Here is an 18,780-nt window from a genome sequence, read left to right on the forward strand (position 1 = left end):
CTTAGTGACTTAATAACAACGAAAGACTATTTATTTATGTTTTGTTTCAATTTCTAATGTAATGTAATACATTTGATTTAATAAAACGAAACTATTTATTCCATGGTTGTGAAACAATGATTCTGTTACAACACTCCCCGACGTTTCCGCCACGTTTTGTTGTTTTACGTGGTCGGGGTGTGACATTTTATGTCTACAGCCTCCTCCCCTCTGATGTGGGCTTTGGCTGAGAGCTTCTTCTATGGTTTTTGGCAGGGACTTGTTGAAATCCCTGGTAAGGTACTTGGAGGTAATTGCATTCATGAAACCGGCTACTCTCATTTTCTCATCTGCCCCTACATACGTTAGACCTTCCTTTTTGTTCCTTTCTATGAACTCTCGAAGGCTCTCGTCATCCCTTTATTTTATCTGGAAGATTACTGTAACATCTTTAACGTACCGCCTTTGCTGATAGAAGTTGGCCAACAACCCCTTGCTAAGATCATCGAAGCTTTGAACGCTTCTGGCAGGTAAATCATTGAACCAGATTCTGGCTGATCCGACAAGAGTTTGCATGAACATTAGACAGCATTCATGTTGGTGCAGTCATCTGTCGTCTTCGTCTTATGTCGAGTCTCGGGTTCGTTGCAGATCTGATCAGGCATGACATCACAAGTGACATCACATAGGTGACATCACAAGTAACATCACCCAGGTGACATCACAAGTGATGTCATGAAATAAGAAATTGTATGATGACCGTTTGTAGTCTTGATAGTTGGAATGGTCCAATTTGAATTAGTCTTGACAGTTTGAAGGCCCAATCATTTGAAGGCATAATGTTTGAGAAAGGAGCCCGTTTGAAGATAGCTTTAAATTGAGGGCTTCTGTTTGAGTAGTGGTCGTTTGAAACTTGTAACCGTTTGAAGATATGTTAGTTTCAAACGGTCAGGTCCTAGTCTATAAATAGGCTTCAAACGATGTCATTTGTAACAAACAGGCCAAGTGATACCGAAGTGCTGCCGGTGTTTCCTCTGATTGTAAACACTGTTATTTCAATATACAAGAGGTTTAAAGTGTATTTTCAAGTTGTTTTCAAGTTCGTTTCTTAGTTTCCGCCTCTGAAACGTATGAGAGCTCTTCCGAACGACTCATTCAGGTCGAAATCGATCCTACAATTCAGCATTAGACCATTTTTCAATCCTGGCGGCACCAGTAAATCATAATCAGCGATTTGCTGAGAGAAGCATGACAAATTGCTTGGTTTATATGGCTTGGCCAAATCCATTTCCACTCTTGCACCTGTGTTGTTGTTATTGTTGTTCCCTTGGGTGGCCAACACTTGATTAATAAAGTGTTGCCACGAGAAGCTTGTCATCATCTGGGCCATCATCTAGGGCATAAGGTTGAAGCCTTGAAGGCTTCCAGGTGCAACTGGGCAGTTTACCCCCAAGGGAATGCTTATAACGGCACTCCGTGCCAAGGGAAGCACAGACAAAGCTTGTTCCCATGTAGTTGTTGCTGAAGGTGGAAGGCTTGCTACTGGAGATTGTAGGAGCTGGTCCAAAGTCAGCTCGTGCCCCAAGGGAGCACCGGTTGCAATTGGTTGGGAAGAAAAAAGAGGAAAAGAAGTTGGATCTGACCTCGTGTACAAATATGGGTTAGGATTTGGAGGAGGATTACTGGGGCCAGCCTCATTCCTGGACACAGCTGGTTGTGAGCTTGCAAAAGGAAGAGCGGGTGGTCCAGGAGATAGTGATGGTTCGGGCTCGTCATAATCCAGACGGATCCTCACTCCCTTGTCTCGTTCCCTACTCACGTATTGGTTAAGAAGAGACCTTAACTCGAGAAAGTTATTTGCAACCCCTTCGGAAGTACGGTCGATACGTGAGGGAGTGTTAGAGCACCAACGTTGGGAGAAGGTACTCCGGAACGAGATGGTGTCGGCGTTTGGAAAGTGAGAAACTCGAGATATGTTGCTCCAGTTGGAGTGCTTCCCAGTGTTGAGATGGAGGTCGGTATAGCCACAGGAGTTTGGTTGTGTTTGGGGTAGAGGTACGAGGGACTTGGTTAACCTCTCCCAGAGACTCACCTTCCGACATGCTGATTCTTGAGCAGAAATGGAGCTACACTACTAGGTCTTTTGAAGAAAATCAGTGGCGTAGCCCCACGGTGGGCGCCAACTTGTTGATGCAACAAATACTAGACCAATGGTAGTGGCGGGGCTGGTCAGGCAAAATGGTTGGAGGGTTTAGTTTTGCCTAGCGCAGGTCGTGGGGTCCCCCCCACTTTTGTAAGACGTCGAGAGAGGTTCACTAGTTAGATTTTGTTGTTTGCTCGAGATCCTCCACTGAAGTGTGTTTGGCTTCGGGTGTGGGAGCAATGGAAATGTGTGTGTTGAATGTGAGGAAGAATGACTTGCATGGAACAAGTACTTAAGAGCAAAGACCAGAGATCCCAATGGAATTAGAGCTGATCGAATGTCCTTTGGCACTAAATGAAGTGTCATTTTATAGAGAAGGACATCTCCCAAAGAAGAAACCATTGACTAGTGAGATATGTCTGCAGTGGGGGACTTATCCTTTTACGGGTTGAAGCGTTTGGACCTTCGGGTAAAGACTACACTCTGTGCACATGTCTTCTTTTACGGCTGTGAGAGGCTGAACAAGTAATCAGAGAAGTGATGGCTCACTGTTCACATCCTTTTTGTTGCTCACCCAAGTTCGCGGGATCTGAACCTTTTAACCCTTTAACCTTTTAAGCATTCATATGTCTAATTCATTTTATTTGGTCTTGGGCTACCCCTATCATCAACTTCTGTGGCTGCATTTTGACTTTATTTCATTCTTCATATAATTCAATTCAATCAACAGTTGATAACTCACTCTTTTAACATTCCATTAGTAGCAATAACTCTCAGTTGCTCAAACATCATTCCTAATAGCAGTCTTAACATTACTATGACATCTTTGACTTTCAACATACATAGACCGTTGACCTTTATGAATCCCACGAGATAGCTATTGACTATAGGGATTAGCTCGGTACCATCCGGTACCGAACCGGTACCGGTACCAAAAGAACCGGTACCGAAAATCCCCAAAAGTGGCTACCTGTGCCGGTACCGAAAATGTCAAACAAAAATATCAAAAAATTAAAAATACATATTACTATGCATTAGTATATTGAATAGTATTAAAAATACATATAATCAATGATATTAATACCGATTATTATCGAATATTCAAACAAAGTGATATGATATCTTCATATAAATTCAAATAAGCATCATAACCAAAACCATATGAAATAATCCCTAAATACTAAAAATGTTCAACCAAAAATATCAAATATTAAAAAATGGTGAAAAGTCATAAATCTAACTAAGATTTAACTACACTTCGGTTCAGTTTGATTGTGGTGGGTATAGAAATCTTAATAACCATAACTGACCCGCTACTTTCGGATTTTAGAAAAAGCATTAACCGACCCACCGACTTTTGATTTGGTTCGTTTTTTCGGTTCGGTTTTGTTGGTTAATTCGGTTATGGGTTGGTTAATTCGGTTTTTTGCACACCCCTACCGCAAAGGATGATCAACCTGAACTGGAAAATAAACGTGCACTATTATGGCTCTTTTAGATGGAGGAACTTTAAAAAGACAGAAAAGTTGGCTAAAGGTATCATTTTATTATTTTCTGTCATTTTGTGAGAATTGAACAACTGATTTCATTGATTGTAAAATGAAAACAAATACAGTATATATACAAAACCCACTAGGCTATGTAACTAACTCTGTTAAATATAAACAACCTATAATAAACACGTGAGAAGCACGTGATGACTATCTCAACTAAAACTAACACCCCCCCCCCCCTCAAGTTGGAGGCTCAGAGAGACCCAACTTGGACATAATATTCTTGTGTGCAGGAGAAGCAAGACTTTTGGTAAAAACATCAGCAACTTGATCAGCAGTACGTGTGTGTTGCAAATTGATCTAACCTTCATGAAGCTTCTCCCAAACAAAATGACAACCAAGCTCTATATGCTTTGTTCTTTCATGAAATACTGGATTCTTAGCAATATATATTGCAGCTTGACTGTCACATTTTACAGCAATGGAAGTAGTATTGGGGACTTGTAACTCAGAAAGAAGACGAGTAAGCCAAGCAAGTTCAGCAGTAACACGCCTTAAAGACCGATATTATGCTTCTGCAGAACTTAAAGACACTGTAGCTTGTTTCTTCGATTTCCAAGATAATGGACATCCTCCCAATGAAACATAAAAACCACTGACAGACCTTCTAGTATTGGGACAAGAAGCCCAATCAGAGTCACAGTAAGCAACAAGGTCAAAAACAGGTTTATTGTTAAAGAATAAACCTTAGGAAATAGATTGCTTAACATAACCAAGAGTGTGTAACCCTTGGAGCCTGCATGTATTGACTCAAAAATTGAACAGCAAAAGCCAAATCTGGACGAGTATGAGTTAAGTAATTCAGCTTGCCAACTAGTCTCCGATAAACCAAGCTATCACTCAGCAATTCACCATCAGTGTTTGTAAGCTGTAAGTGAGCAGGTAAAGGAGCAGAATGAATAGGTAAAGAAGAATCTGCAAACTCTTGAATCATTTCAGAAGCAAATTTTCTTTGAGTCATGATGACACCATTTGGAACTTGCAAAACCTCTATGCCCAGAAAGTAGTTCAATTTACCAAGATCCTTGATTTGAAAGGTCGAATGTAAGAAAACCTTTAAGGATTCAATTTCTTCAACATTATTTCATGTGACAAGAATATCGTCCACATACACATCAACATGAACAATAGAAGAACCCATTGTTTTGGTAAAGAAGAAATAATCATTTGGAGATCTAACATAGCCTTTTGTTTTCAAAACTGTGGACAGCTTGCCATACCATTGCCGAGAGGCTTGTTTAAGACCATACAAGGATTTTTGAAGTTTTAAAACCTTGTTAGATGGTAGATTCATTCCAGGCGGAGGAGACATATATATGTCTGCATCAAGATCACCATGCGGAAAGGCATTATTCACATCCAATTGATGTAGAGACCAACCCATTTTGGTAGCAACAGAAATCAAACCTCTGATGGTAGTCATCTTTATGACAGGTGAAAAAGTCTCAAAATAATCTATGCCAGCTTTCTGAGTGTCACCTCTAACAACTAAACATGCTTTACACCTCTCAATAGTCCCATCAGCTTTATATTTAACCTTATAAACCCATTTGCATTTTATTGGTTTCTTTCCTTTAGGAAGATCAACAACAGACCAGGTTTGATTAGCTTCAAGAACAGAAAATTCTTTCTGCATTGCCTCCTGCCAGGCAGGTATTTGAGAAGCCTCATTGAAACAGGTAGGTTCAGAAATAGTATCAAGGTTATGAAGAAGGATTTGAGTAGGAAAAGAAAGGTTATGAGTGTCAATAGAGGTAGAAGCAACACAAGCACTAGTGATAGTATTAAAACAGGACTGCAATGGGTCAGATGTTGCAGTGGCTTGGTTACAAACATAGTCTTGAAGATAAGAAGGAGGATGATTATGTCTAGATGATCTTCTAAGAGTAGGATCAGTAGCAGGAGCTGGATCAGAAGAAGAATGAATGGTTGGAGGAGATGAAGAAGATGTATCATGAAAAGAAGAGTCAGGTTCAAAAGAAGAAGTAGAAGTTGTGGAAGATGAGAGATGAAAATCATCAAAGATTTGAGAAATCTGATCAGAAACTGGAAACAAAGTCTCAGATGCATTTGAAGGAATTGGGAAAATATGTTCCAAAAAGACCACATTTCTGGACACCAAAACTATTTTAGAATGAAGTTTATAAAGTTTATAACCTTTCTTATGCATAGGATAACCAATGAAAATGCAAGCATTAGCTCTTGGTTGAAATTTATCCCTACCATTTTTTAAAGTGGATGCATAACACAAACAACCAAAACTCCTCAAATGTTTATACGAAGGAAGCTTATGAAAAAGAAGTTCAAAAGGGGTTTTCCCATCAAGAACATTTGTGGGAAAAAGATTTATCAAATGGGTTGCAGTTAAGACACAATCTCCCCAAAAAGATATAGGAAGTTTTGACTAAAAAAGCAAAGCTCTTGCAGTCTCAAGCAAATGCTTATGCTTCCTTTCAACAATGCCATTCTGTTGAGGAACTCCAACACAAGAAGTCTGATGAATGATGCCTTTATTTAGAAGGTATTCAGCCTGTTTGGAGCCTGATGCTAATTCAAAAGCATTGTCAGATCTAATGCACTTGACTTCAGTTTTGAACTGAGTTTTGACCATTTCAATAAAGCTTTGCAAAATGGTAAAAGCATTACTTTTTGTTGCCATCAAATGAGTCCAAGTGGTTCTACTATAATCATCCACTATGGTCAAAAAATACCTAAAACCATTATAGGTAGCAACATTATAAGGTCCCCATACATCAATGTGAATCAGATTAAAAATTTTAGTGGACTTTCTTTGACTGTTAGGAAAAGGAAGACAATGTTGTCTAGCCTTGGGACAAACATCACAATGTGCAAGAGATTTAATATGATCATTGGAACAAAGATTCAACTGTTTGAGTTTATAGAAAGGCAAATGACCCAATCTAGAATGCCAAACATCACTAGTTACAACAGAATTACAAGAAAAAATAGAATTAGAAAGAACATGAGATGTGAAACATCCTTATTGATGTGTAAATGATCGAGCCCAATCAAGAGTTTACCCAGAACCACTGGCCTCTTCAGTGAAGGGGCCTGCAAAACACAGGATGTGGAAGAATAGAATATCAGTCCATTTGTATCTTGACATAATCTAGGTACTGACAGAAGATTATGTTAGAATTCTGGTACAAAGAGGACATTCTTCAATGTCAAATCATGATTAAGAATAACAGTACCAGCTTTGTGAACAGTAAGATAGCTTCCATTAGGAAGATAAATGAAAGCTGGTATTGAAAGAGTATGAAGTTCTGAAAACATGTTCTCATCATGACACATATTATCACTAGCACCTGTGTCAATGATCCATTTGAAAACTGCCCCTAAAACTTTACAAGTAATAATACCTGCAAAATTGGCATAGTTGATAGTATTTGTTGCTGGAGTATTATCATTGATGTTGGCAGATTTTTGCAAAAGACTAATCAACTCCTTGTATTGCTCAGGTGTGAGGATTTGATTAGGACTTGTAGATTTAGAAACATCATCTCCAGAACCATGACTTTCAGCACAGACATTAGCAGCAAACTTTTTATTTTTAGTGAACTTGAAATCCTTAGGAAAACCTATGATTCTGTAACATTTATTAGCCAGGTGCCCTACTTTGTTGCAATTAGAGCAAACCACACTTGAAGGGGTATGGTCCCAAAAAGTCGCGCAAACCTCATAACAGGTTGCACGTGAGACCATACTCCTTAACATAACAACTTGATAATACAGCCTCGCGCAACTCACGTCACATTATAACTTACCCCGCGCGAGGAAGAGCACATAACAAACCCAGATATCAACACTTAGCATAAAAACAATGGTATAAATGTGCACACTAACCCCGCGCGGGTTAGTTGCCATCAAACAAAATCCCCTCCGTAGGAAGACGCGCTGTTACCTACAGAGGTACACAGGGTACAAGTGGCAGTAAAAAGAGACTATGAGCACCCAGCAGGCTCTGTTCAATCGTGCGCCACGATCCTCTGACGATAAGTACACAAGGACGCCTACACGGCACCAATCAAGAGACGGGGACAACTGTCCCACGATCTCCACTCGTCTGCTGATGACAGAAGGACAACAAGGCCGACAACAATGACACGTGGCTCCAATCAAGGTGCGCCAGCTCCGGCGAGCATCTAGAAGCCACTAAGCGGTCGAGGCCAGCAAGGCAAAGAGCATATTCGTTGTTGTCCGTTTCTGGCCCAAGGCCCATCAGCCCACAACCTCTTACACCTCTCCGGCTATAAATAGAGACCTTCATTCCTCAGGTTAAATATTCTAGATTCTCGGCTCTTACTCTTAACTACTTAATTACTCTCAAAGCAGACGCTTATTCTCACGCCGGAGCCCGGTTAAGAGGGAAACCCCCACATTCCCCTCTTAACGAGTAACGGTGTTCTGTTTTGCAGGTTGATTAACCAGTCGGAGCTCAAATACCTAAAAGAAGATTAACCTCTATGAAAGGCAAACGCCCTTATGAACCTTCGTGGCAAGAGCAGCAAGTTGTATTTCCAGTAGTGCGCGGCGGACCTCGCGCCACACGTCCTGTGGTCATCACCGGCATACTCGGGCATTATGAAACTGACTACATATTCATAGACCCGGGAAGTACTGCCGACATCATTTATGAGCAATGTTTCAATCAGCTGGATGAAGAGGATAAAGCGCGACTCGAACCTGTCGATTATCCTTTGTCTGGATTTTGCAACGAAATGGTTTTTCCTCTCGGACAGATCAGTTTCCCTGTCACGCTCTCTGACGGGAAACACTCAAGAACAACAAATGTGAACTTTATGGTAATGCCAGTGAAATCAAGGCATGATGTGCTTCTTGGGAGGGAAACACAAGGCGAGCTAAACATGGTGACGTCAACGCCTCATTCTGCAATAGGTTTCCCAACCAAAACAGGAGTAGCAATCATATACGCCAAGAAGGAAGTAATGTCAACTGACGAGCTGCGCCCAACAAAGGCGGCAAAGGTCTCCACGACTGAGCCGGAGAAATGGGTTTTAAACCGAAAATACCCCGAGCAGACCGTGACAATTGGCCACGCCATTTCGTCAGACATCAGAACACGTCTAAAGCAACTGCTGTTCCGAAACATGGATATATTTGCCTGGACGCCGGCAGACATGACCGGTGTCCCGCGCAACATCACCGAGCATTGCTTAAACACGTACCCATCTGTCGAGCCAAAGGTCCAAAGAAGGCGCAGCCTAGGGTCAGACAAGACAAAAGCAATGAACGAGCAGGTATGTGAGCTGCTCAAAGCCGGGATCTTGCGAGAGGTAAGATATCAGAGTTGGGTGGCGAACCCTGTGATGGTAGAAAAATCAAATGGCGGATGGCGCATGTGCGTAGACTACACTGATCTCAACAAGGCGTGCCCAAAGGATTGCTATTCCTTGCCTGAGATCGATAAAAAAATCGATTCTCTCGCGCCATACCGATGGAAGTGCTTTCTGGATTGCTATAAAGGATACCATCAAGTGCAGATGAAGCTAGAAGATGAAGACAAGACAGCATTCAGAACAGACCTTGGAATCTTCTGCTACACAAAGATGCCTTTTGGTCTGAAGAACGCAGGCGCGACATATCAACGCTTGATGGACAAAACCTTCGCAGGCGACATCGGAAAGCATATTGAGGTTTATATCGATGATCTAGTGGTGAAAAGTCCCGAGGAGGACCAAATGTTAAAAGACATCGAAAAAACGTTCAACTCATTGCGCAGCGTCAATATGAAGCTAAATCCAGCCAAGTGTTCCTTTGGCATGGAAGAAGGGAAGTTTCTGGGTTTCATTGTCACAAACGGCGGTTTCAAGGTGAATCCAGAGAAGGTACAAGCTATAGAACGAATGCCATCACCGAGAAACATCAAGGAAATGCAACGACTAGCCGGCCGGCTGGCCGCGCTGAATCGTTTTCTCTCAAATCACGCCGCAAAGTCGTATCCCTTCATTAGCACGTTGCGCAATTGTGTAAAGAAGCAAGAGTTCAAATGGACCCCGGAAGCCGAAACAGCTTTTCAACAAATGAAAGCGTGTCTGATCGAACTCCCTACCCTGACGGCACCATTTGAAAAAGAGCCCCTTGTGCTGTACTTGTCCTCCTCAGATAAGGCAGTAGGGTCAGTACTGTTGGTAGACAGGAACGGAGTGCAAACCCCGATCTATTACGTCAGCAGGGTACTCACAGACCCAGAAACAAGATATTCCACAATGGAAAAGCTGGTTCTTGCGCTACTACACGCCTCCCGAAGATTGCGCCGATACTTCACAGGCCATGTGATAACTGTGCTTACAAATTTCCACATTGGCAATATACTACAGAAGCTGGAGACATCAGGCAGATTGGCGAAATGGGCCATTGAACTGGGCGGCCATAACATCTTGTATAGGCCGCGCCCAGCCATTAAGGGGCAGGTCCTCGCCGACTTCATCACAGAAGTGCCGGCCGATAAAGTCAAGGAGTGCGAGCTGGTAGAGACTCCCGAAGAAAATACAACAGAGACTTGGATGCTTTACACTGACGGGGCATCAAATGAAGATGGCGCGGGAGCAGGTTTACGTCTAGTGAGCCCAGAAAAGCACGAGTTTACTTACGCCATTAAGCTCGACTTCAAAAACACCAACAATGAAGCTGAGTACGAGGCTTTTCTGGCAGGCTTACGCCTCGCCATCAAGATGGGAGCAAGGAACTTGCGCGCACATGTCGATTCACTCCTGATAGCCAGTCAAGTAAATGGCATATACGACGCGAAGGGAGAAGTCATGGCTTTATATCTGGAACAAGCGAAAGAATTGCTCCAACAATTCAAAACCCACGAAGTCATACATATCAATCGCTCAGAAAACAAGCCCGCAGATGCCCTGAGCAAACTCGCCTCGACTTCCTTTCAACATCTCGCCAAGGATGTAAGGATAGAGGTACTCAAGAACCCGTCAGTATTGCTGCGACAGGTGAATGTGATCGAAACAGGGCAAACATCGTGGATGACCCCCATCATCCAATACTTGCAAGAAGGGGTGCTTCCCGAAAACAAAGCGGAAGCAAGAAAGATTCAAAACAAAGCCCTACAGTACGAAATGAACAGCGGTATCTTATACCGAAAATCCTTCCTGGGACCACTACTGCGCTGTGTGGACCCCCAGGACGCGAATTATTTGATAAGGGAAATCCACGAAGGGATTTGCGGCATCCACTCCGGACCAAGGATGGTTGTCGCGAAGATCATGAGCGCCGGTTACTACTGGCCTGGTATGCATGTTGACGCAATGAAGGAGATCCGCAAGTGTGACTCTTGCCAGAGGCACTCTCCAAAAACGCTGCGTCCTAAAAACGATCTTATCCCCGTATCCACCGCATGGCCCTTTCAGCAATGGGGAATTGACATGGTGGGACCCTTCCCGGATGCCCCCGGCGCCGTAAAGTTCATCATAGTAGCTGTCGACTACTTCACGAAGTGGGTAGAAGCCAAAGCCCTTGCATCCACCACAGCTATGATTGTGCGCAAGTTCATATGGGAGCACATCATATGCAGATTTGGCCTCCCGCTCAAGATCGTGACAGACAATGGCACCAACTTTGCTTCGGACGATCTTAAGAACTGGATGAAGGAGATGAACATTGAACACACTTTCACCTCTGTTGCACACCCACAAGGCAACGGACAAGTGGAAAGTGTGAACAAATGCATCGTCGAAGGGATAAAGGCCAGATTAGGAACAAGGCGGCGCGGATGGGTTGATGAGCTCCCAAGCATTTTATGGGCTCATCGGACCATGCCAAAGACGAGTACCGGCGAGACCCCTTTCAGCCTGGTTTATGGCTCAGAGGCGGTAATCCCGGCAGAGATTGGCCTGCCCTCGCCACGCATGACAACGGTCAACACGGTTGACAATGAAGCAGAAAGGCGCCTAGACTTGGACCTGTTAGAAGAAAGACGCGAAATCGCGAGAATCAGAGAGGCCAAGTACAAAACCCAGCTGGAAAGGTACTACAACACAAGGGTTCGCATTTGTACCTTCAATCCAGGGGAGTACGTCTTTCGCGACAACGAAGCATCAAATGCGGAACGCCCAGGGAAATTAGCACCTAAATGGGAAGGCCCATATCTGATTCATGAGGTCCTGGGCAAAGGGGCCTACAAATTGCGCACCTTAGATGGCCACATCTTACCAAGAACTTGGAATGCGCAACAATTGCGCAAATGCTATATGTAATCTTTTCGGCCTTGCGCCATCTTTCAATTCGCTACGCCGGCTACGAGCCATTGGCAAATATGTATGAAGGCCTAAGAGCCAACTTCTGACTTGAATGAAAACATACGACATGTTTTTCTATTACATTTTTTCGTTACAAATGCATGTTAAACTTTTGATTAGCGCGAAAACACTCCAGCATTTCAAGGTGGTTCAAACCACCTCCAAGGTCCTCCGCAAACAGAGCGCGAGACCGGGTGGCCACCTTATACTTAGAAAACGCTTCCATTTATTCGAGCTAATTTAACATAAAAGTTTTTATAACAATGCAGTAATTGCAACAGAAAAAACAAAAGGTTTCATTAACAACTTGCGCAACTGCGCAGCATCATACATAAGAGTATCAAAGAAATTACAAAGGCACCAATGCCTATCAACTACCTACTCAACAAACTATCCTATTCTTCGCGACGATCATCACCATCATCTCCGTCGTCTTCACCATCATCGTCATTGCCATCATCACCGTCGTCACCGGCGGGCTCTTCGTCAGACACCTCGACGGTAACTGGTGGATCGAGGATTGCCTTAAGACGCTGGCACCAGTCGTCTTTCTTTAACGATTCGACAACTAACTCCATGATAGGCAAGGAGAGGTTGTCATAGGAATTTTCAGCACTTGCCAGCGCAGCATCGGCATGTTCTGTCACTGAGCAATGACTTGTGTCAAATTCTTGCCCAAGCATTTGCTCAACATGATCAGCACACTCCAGGTAGCCTCCCCGATGACCCACCGCACGCGCCGCGTCTGTCAGAGCCGCTACGGCGCGATCTAGCTCGTTCGCATTTAGGATGGAGTTGGCAACCTTCAACAAAAGATAAGCGTTAAAGAAAACTCTTAAAACAAATTAAGAAAAAAGCATAAGGCACTTACCAACACTACTCCACGAGTGCGCATCCACTCCGCTTCTGAGACAAGCGTATCGACGATACCTTGAGCCTCAGAATAGTTGGTTTGGGCCACATTCAGCGCGGCAGTGCTCACAGCACGCGCCTCCTCCGCATCAGCGGCCTTGACCTTCTCAGCCTCAAGGTCAATCTCCAAAGACTCGCATCTGTCGATTTGCTCATTCAAGCGACGTTTGAGTTCCGCTATCTCAACGTCCTTGGCATGGAGATCCTTGTCCTTGTTAGACAATTGCACCTTGGCTTCAGTCAGCTCAACCTAAAAATTGACAAACGCCTTGAGAATTGACTTAAAGAAATCTCATAAACAAAAAAGGGAAGAGCGAAAGGCAGTAGAACTAACCTCCATCTGCTGCTTGGCAGCTCTTTCACCCTGCGCTTCCTCCACCTTTGAGGTCAAGTCCGCAACTTTGGCCTCAAGATCAACGATCTTCTGTCGTAACGCAAAAGCACGATCGTTGTCTTGGGCGCATATGCGCTTAAAATCGGCCTTCTCCTTGGCCAGTTGCTCCTCAACATTGTGGAGTTTTTTCTGCAGCCCCTCGCGACCCCACTCTTCAGCCTTCTTGTCAGCCTCAAACTTGGCTCTCTCCTCACCAAACGCGGCTTTCGATTTTTCGAATTCAGCAATACGTTTCAGCTTACGCTCGCGATAAGCCTCCCAGTCGGCGCGCTCCCGAACCATCGTTCGCCATTCGCGAACTATTTGATGGTTGGCAGCACGAGCGTTAGCCTCACCAAGAATATAAGTACGATACAACATTTCGTGAGGTTTCGCCCTTTGTCGATGGACTTCAGCAGGTGTAAAGGAGTTCAGGAACCACTCACGCGCAGGGCTGAATTCGATAAAAGTATCTTTCTGTTTTAAACTCCAGGGGGCTTGATGAGGAGCATCCCCACGCTCTTCTTCAGTATATGTCTTATAGTAGATATCTCCAACGGTATCTTTCGCCCCTATCACGTTAGGGTTATAACCCCCGGCTCCACCGGAGCTCGCGCCGCTAGAAGAGTAGCGGCCGGACCCTTTCGAAGTGATAACAGGGCCGGTGCTGGTTGGCCTGGTGACCTCAGGACCTTGAGACTTCAAAGGCTGATCCATAGCCTTTTTCGCCGCTACCTCCTTCTCCAAGGCCTGCTTCCTAGCCACCTCAGCAAGCCTCTCCTGCTCCGCCCTGCGCTTCCTTTCCTCTTCTTCCTTCTTTTTTCTTTCCTCCTCCTTCCTCTTCTCTTCTTCCTCCTTCTTCTTCTCCTCAGCAATCTTCTTCTCTTCTTCTTTCTTACGCGCCTCCTCCACCTTTCGCTGCGCCTCAGCCGCCTTCGCGGCGTCCTGGGCTGCAGTGTCAGTGGGCCTGACGGTTATCTTGGGTCTTTTTACCCCCGCCTCACTGAATGTAACCGCCTTTTCAGGGGTCTTCTTCTTGATCTCTGCAAAATAAGGCAAGTGTAAGCAAAGAAGTTTTTTAGAGAAGAAAAGAGAAGAAAAGAACATACCAGGAGAAAATTGATACAACGAGCGCAGCCTGCTCGTCTTCCCTATCGCAGGGATCACAACAGATTGAGGCGCGGAAGCCACACCAGTTGTAGCCTCGCTCCTACCCCTTTTCCGCCCAATAAGTTGAGCAGCAGCATCTTCCTCTTCCACTTCTTCATCCTCTGGGAAAGACGGAGTCGCGCCAGCTTCAGGGTTGCGAGAACCCGCGCTCCCGGAACTCTTCGACCCACCAGCACCAGCTTTTCCCTTAACTACATGTGATAAACCTTCATATGAGTCACTGATGATCACATAATCATCCAAGTCACGTTGACGAAGGCGAAGAGTACCTTTGCCAGCAGCAGTTGTTGCGCGACTAGGGCCAGTGCCCTTGCTGGTCACCTCCGGCTCCGCTTTCTTCTTCTTCTTCACCGGTTTCTTCTTTTTCTCCTCTGGGTCAATCCCCAGGTCGCGCAACACACCTGCAAATATTTTAGACCAAGAGCTTAGCTCGCCGCTGGAAGATCCTACGGACTCCTCGCTGGAAAGATAGAAAGTCTCTTTCCCAGCGAGAGTCACAGAGCGCAATGGACGAGGTTTAGGATATTGCGCACCTTCAGTAGCATCTGGCGGCGAGGCGAAAGCATCAGCAGTAGGAAACATGAAGTTTCCTTTAATCTGGTCATACCAGCTTTCTTCGTCGTCGCGCAATGGGCGAACGCCCATGGAGCCTCCAAAAGTAGAAAAAGCAGCTTGGTAGAGTTGCGCCTCTATAAACGGAGATACGTAAGTAATAATTACAGAAATCCCACTTAAAAAGAAAACATAAAAACGACTAACCTTGATCGCCAAGCTTCAACACGGGAACATCCCTGCTGCTAGGTGACCACTGGTCACTCATCTTTGCTGCAACTAGAACACTTTCCCCAAACACCCGGTTCGGGGTGGGGGTCAGCTGCTGATACCACAAAGCCGTTTTTGGGATCGTCAGGTCTTCCTTGGGTATGGCCTCAGTCCATTCCCTAAAGGTCATAGCAACCGGCACAACTTCTTCCCTGATGAAGAAGAACTTGGGTTTCCAATCATGGAAACTCTTGGGTGGATTCAACAAGATCTTCTTCGCCGCACCCCGGCTCGCAAACGAAAAAAACCCCATCGTCCTTTGCAGTTGGTAAAAGGATCGAAACTTGTCTACGGATGGCTCGATGCCATGAGACTGACATAAGAACTCGAAATGTCTCACCCTCACCATCCCAGGTGGACTCATCTGAGATATGTGGAACTTGTAGTAAGAAAGGATACTACCCAGAAAATTGGTCGCCGGCAGCCGGAAATTACCCTGAAGAAAGAAATCTTCATAAAGGGTAATATAGCCGGGTGGGGCATCAGCCGCGGTTTGGCCTTGAGCCGGATACCGGGCGTCCCATTCCGGTGGGAATCTGAAGCTCCGAACAATCTGTTCGAACAGACCTAAGTCCCATCTAAGGACTGGAACCGGTCCTTCCTCACTAGCAGGAACCTCTTGGTGCCCCTCACTCATATTTTAGAAGGATCTGGAAAAAAGAACGAAGAAAAGTTTGAAGATTTGAAGAAATCTTGAAGAAGATGAAGAACACTTTGAAGATTCAAAGACCTTTTGAGAGGAAATTGGAGAAGAAACGAAGAGAAAGTGAATCTCTCACCTTTCTCTTCGGATATTTATACCCATCGCATTTAATGCGATGGGTAACCGTGCCGCACTCGCCGCAAGGGCAACCAACGAGAAGTTGCCACGTCGAGCGGAAAAGCAAGGACGACGGTTACCACGCGCGCGTGGCACCCACTCTCCTGACATGAAGTGCAACCGCCGCAGGCGGCATGATGACATCCGTGCCAGGGGTCAACTCAAGCGTCGCTCTCAGCGACTTATCTCACCAACCTGTCAGAAGTTCAAATTTCGAAGTTTCCCGCTATAAAACACACAAGTAACTTCATATAGAAGTTACAGGAGCCGCGCCAGATACATATAACCTACTATAATCTCGCGCGCCTAAAGGGCACAATAACAAATCACCCAACACCTGCCTCGGGCCTGCGCATGAAGAACATCAATATTCTACATGCACCATACAAGTCAGGACCAAAAGGACTATTTCCCCTTCTCTTATTTTTATTAAGTCCAGAACTCCAACCACTTGCGTTGCGCATGGTGCAGCACTGGACTGGGGGGACTTGAAGGGGTATGGTCCCAAAAAGTCGCGCAAACCTCATAACAGGTTGCACGTGAGACCATACTCCTTAACATAACAACTTGATAATACAGCCTCGCGCAACTCACGTCACATTATAACTTACCCCGCGCGAGGAAGAGCACATAACAAACCCAGATATCAACACTTAGCATAAAAACAATGGTATAAATGTGCACACTAACCCCGCGCGGGTTAGTTGCCATCAAACAAAATCCCCTCCGTAGGAAGACGCGCTGTTACCTACAGAGGTACACAGGGTACAAGTGGCAGTAAAAAGAGACTATGAGCACCCAGCAGGCTCTGTTCAATCGTGCGCCACGATCCTCTGACGATAAGTACACAAGGACGCCTACACGGCACCAATCAAGAGACGGGGACAACTGTCCCACGATCTCCACTCGTCTGCTGATGACAGAAGGACAACAAGGCCGACAACAATGACACGTGGCTCCAATCAAGGTGCGCCAGCTCCGGCGAGCATCTAGAAGCCACTAAGCGGTCGAGGCCAGCAAGGCAAAGAGCATATTCGTTGTTGTCCGTTTCTGGCCCAAGGCCCATCAGCCCACAACCTCTTACACCTCTCCGGCTATAAATAGAGACCTTCATTCCTCAGGTTAAATATTCTAGATTCTCGGCTCTTACTCTTAACTACTTAATTACTCTCAAAGCAGACGCTTATTCTCACGCCGGAGCCCGGTTAAGAGGGAAACCCCCACATTCCCCTCTTAACGAGTAACGGTGTTCTGTTTTGCAGGTTGATTAACCAGTCGGAGCTCAAATACCTAAAAGAAGATTAACCTCTATGATAGGAACATAAACCCTTCTAATTAATACCATAATTAGATCACTGTTTCTTCAACACTCTTATTATTCTGGAATCTGTTGGTGTTGCTAACATTCATGGCTGCTGATTCACTGACAAATTGAGTACTAGCATGAATTTCCCTTTGTTTTTCATCTTGTACTAACTGGGCATATGCTTGTCTAATAGAAGGAATAGGTTTCATCATCAAAATTGTACGTCTAACATTATCATAGTTTGAATTCAGACCCATAAGGAATTGAAACAATCTTTGATCCTCTTCTCTTTTTGCAAAATCTTGTGAAACACCACAAGTACATGATGGAAGAAGATTTAAAACCCCTAATTCATCCCAAACACTCTTTAATTTGGTAAAATATGAGGCTATATCACTGTTACTTTGAGAAATCTCTCCCAAACTCTTTTGTAATTGATACAGTCTTGCTCCATTTGATTGACCAAATCGTTCAGATAGATCGTTCCATAATTGTTGTGCTGTTGCATAATATATCACACTACCTCTTATTTCATGTGATAAAGTGTTGAGAATCCATGAAATCACCATATCATTACATCTTTGCCACAAATCAAGCGGAGGAGCAGAATTAGGTTTTGTGATTTCACCTTTAACAAAGCTCAGTTCTTCGCAGATAAAGCACCAAATCCATTGCCATCAAATGGTTTAGAGACAAGAATCAAACCAGGGTGATCGGAAGGATGAAGATACAAAGGATTTGAAGAATCGATGAGATTAGTTGCAGCAGAAGTTTGAGTTGACATGATTTTTAGAGAATGATATTGAATACTCAAAGAAGAAACGAAATTGAACAAATACGAACAGATGAGAAGAAACAAAGATGATGAAAAGATCGAAAGAAAAGAAAGAGAACAGAGAGAGAAAGAAGATGAACGGAAAAATGAAGAAGATGACCGAAAAAATCTCCGGTGAACGGAAAGCTAACAGAATTTTAACAGAAATAACAGATCGGAACGGTTATGCTCTGATACCATGTCATTTTGTGAGAATTGAACAACTGATTTCATTGATTGTAAAATGAAAACAAATACAGTATATATACAAAACCCACTAGGCTATCTAACTAACTCTGTTAATTATAAACAACCTATACTAAACACGAGAGAAGCACGTGATGACTATCTCAACTAAAACCAACATTTTCTTCAACAAGTTTTGGATTAGAGTATTATTGAACTCCTTCAAAAAAGAAATTATAAAAATATATTTTTACAATTGCAGGGAGCCTCCTACGATAATTGTTGGAACCTTGGGAAGCTTGTGCCAAATGCTTGAGAAGCAAATGATCAAACTAGAATCAATGCGCGTGCTTTTTTTTTTTTTTTTTTTGAAAGATAAATTTCATTCAAAAACGCCACAAGAGG

General features: G+C 44.0%; 3 protein-coding genes across 3 annotated transcripts; 1 reads left to right on the forward strand and 2 right to left on the reverse strand.

Moving 5' to 3' along the window:
* Window positions 1–8,162: 8,162 nt before the first annotated feature.
* On the forward strand, window positions 8,163–12,185 carry LOC118490411. Its single transcript, XM_035988037.1, has 2 exons — window positions 8,163–8,684; window positions 12,093–12,185. The coding sequence occupies exons 1-2, from the start codon at window positions 8,163–8,165 to the stop codon at window positions 12,183–12,185; spliced, it is 615 nt and encodes a 204-aa protein (XP_035843930.1).
* Window positions 12,186–12,367: 182 nt separating this feature from the next.
* On the reverse strand, window positions 12,368–14,972 carry LOC110931758 (caldesmon-like). Its single transcript, XM_035988038.1, has 6 exons — window positions 14,961–14,972; window positions 14,367–14,613; window positions 14,161–14,300; window positions 13,219–14,070; window positions 12,844–13,134; window positions 12,368–12,775 (listed from the first exon to the last, which is right to left on the reverse strand). Exons 1-6 carry the CDS (start codon window positions 14,970–14,972, stop codon window positions 12,368–12,370), a joined length of 1,950 nt encoding a protein of 649 aa, XP_035843931.1.
* A 2,444-nt stretch (window positions 14,973–17,416) lies between these two features.
* On the reverse strand, window positions 17,417–17,944 carry LOC110931759. The gene has a single exon (XM_022175141.1). The coding sequence runs from the start codon at window positions 17,942–17,944 to the stop codon at window positions 17,417–17,419; it is 528 nt and encodes a 175-aa protein (XP_022030833.1).
* Window positions 17,945–18,780: the final 836 nt, after the last annotated feature.

This window comes from Helianthus annuus, chromosome 3 (assembly GCF_002127325.2).
Source record: "Helianthus annuus cultivar XRQ/B chromosome 3, HanXRQr2.0-SUNRISE, whole genome shotgun sequence".
Lineage (NCBI taxonomy): Eukaryota > Viridiplantae > Streptophyta > Magnoliopsida > Asterales > Asteraceae > Helianthus > Helianthus annuus.

What these genes read in the sequence shown, in the direction of transcription:
- LOC118490411 (XM_035988037.1), top strand. Translation starts at nt 8,163, where the DNA reads ATGAAAGGCAAACGCCCTTATGAACCTTCGTGGCAAGAGCAGCAAGTT. An exon ending in GCCCAACAAAGGCGGCAAAG is followed by an intron (nt 8,685 to 12,092) that starts GTCTCCACGACT and finishes ACTTTTGATTAG; the next exon opens with CGCGAAAACACTCCAGCATT.
- LOC110931758 (XM_035988038.1), bottom strand. An exon ending in GTTGTATCAATTTTCTCCTG is followed by an intron (nt 14,301 to 14,366) that starts GTATGTTCTTTT and finishes CTTATTTTGCAG; the next exon opens with AGATCAAGAAGAAGACCCCT. An exon ending in GCACTCGTGGAGTAGTGTTG is followed by an intron (nt 12,776 to 12,843) that starts GTAAGTGCCTTA and finishes CTTTTGTTGAAG; the next exon opens with GTTGCCAACTCCATCCTAAA.
- LOC110931759 (XM_022175141.1), bottom strand. Translation starts at nt 17,944, where the DNA reads ATGGTGATTTCATGGATTCTCAACACTTTATCACATGAAATAAGAGGT.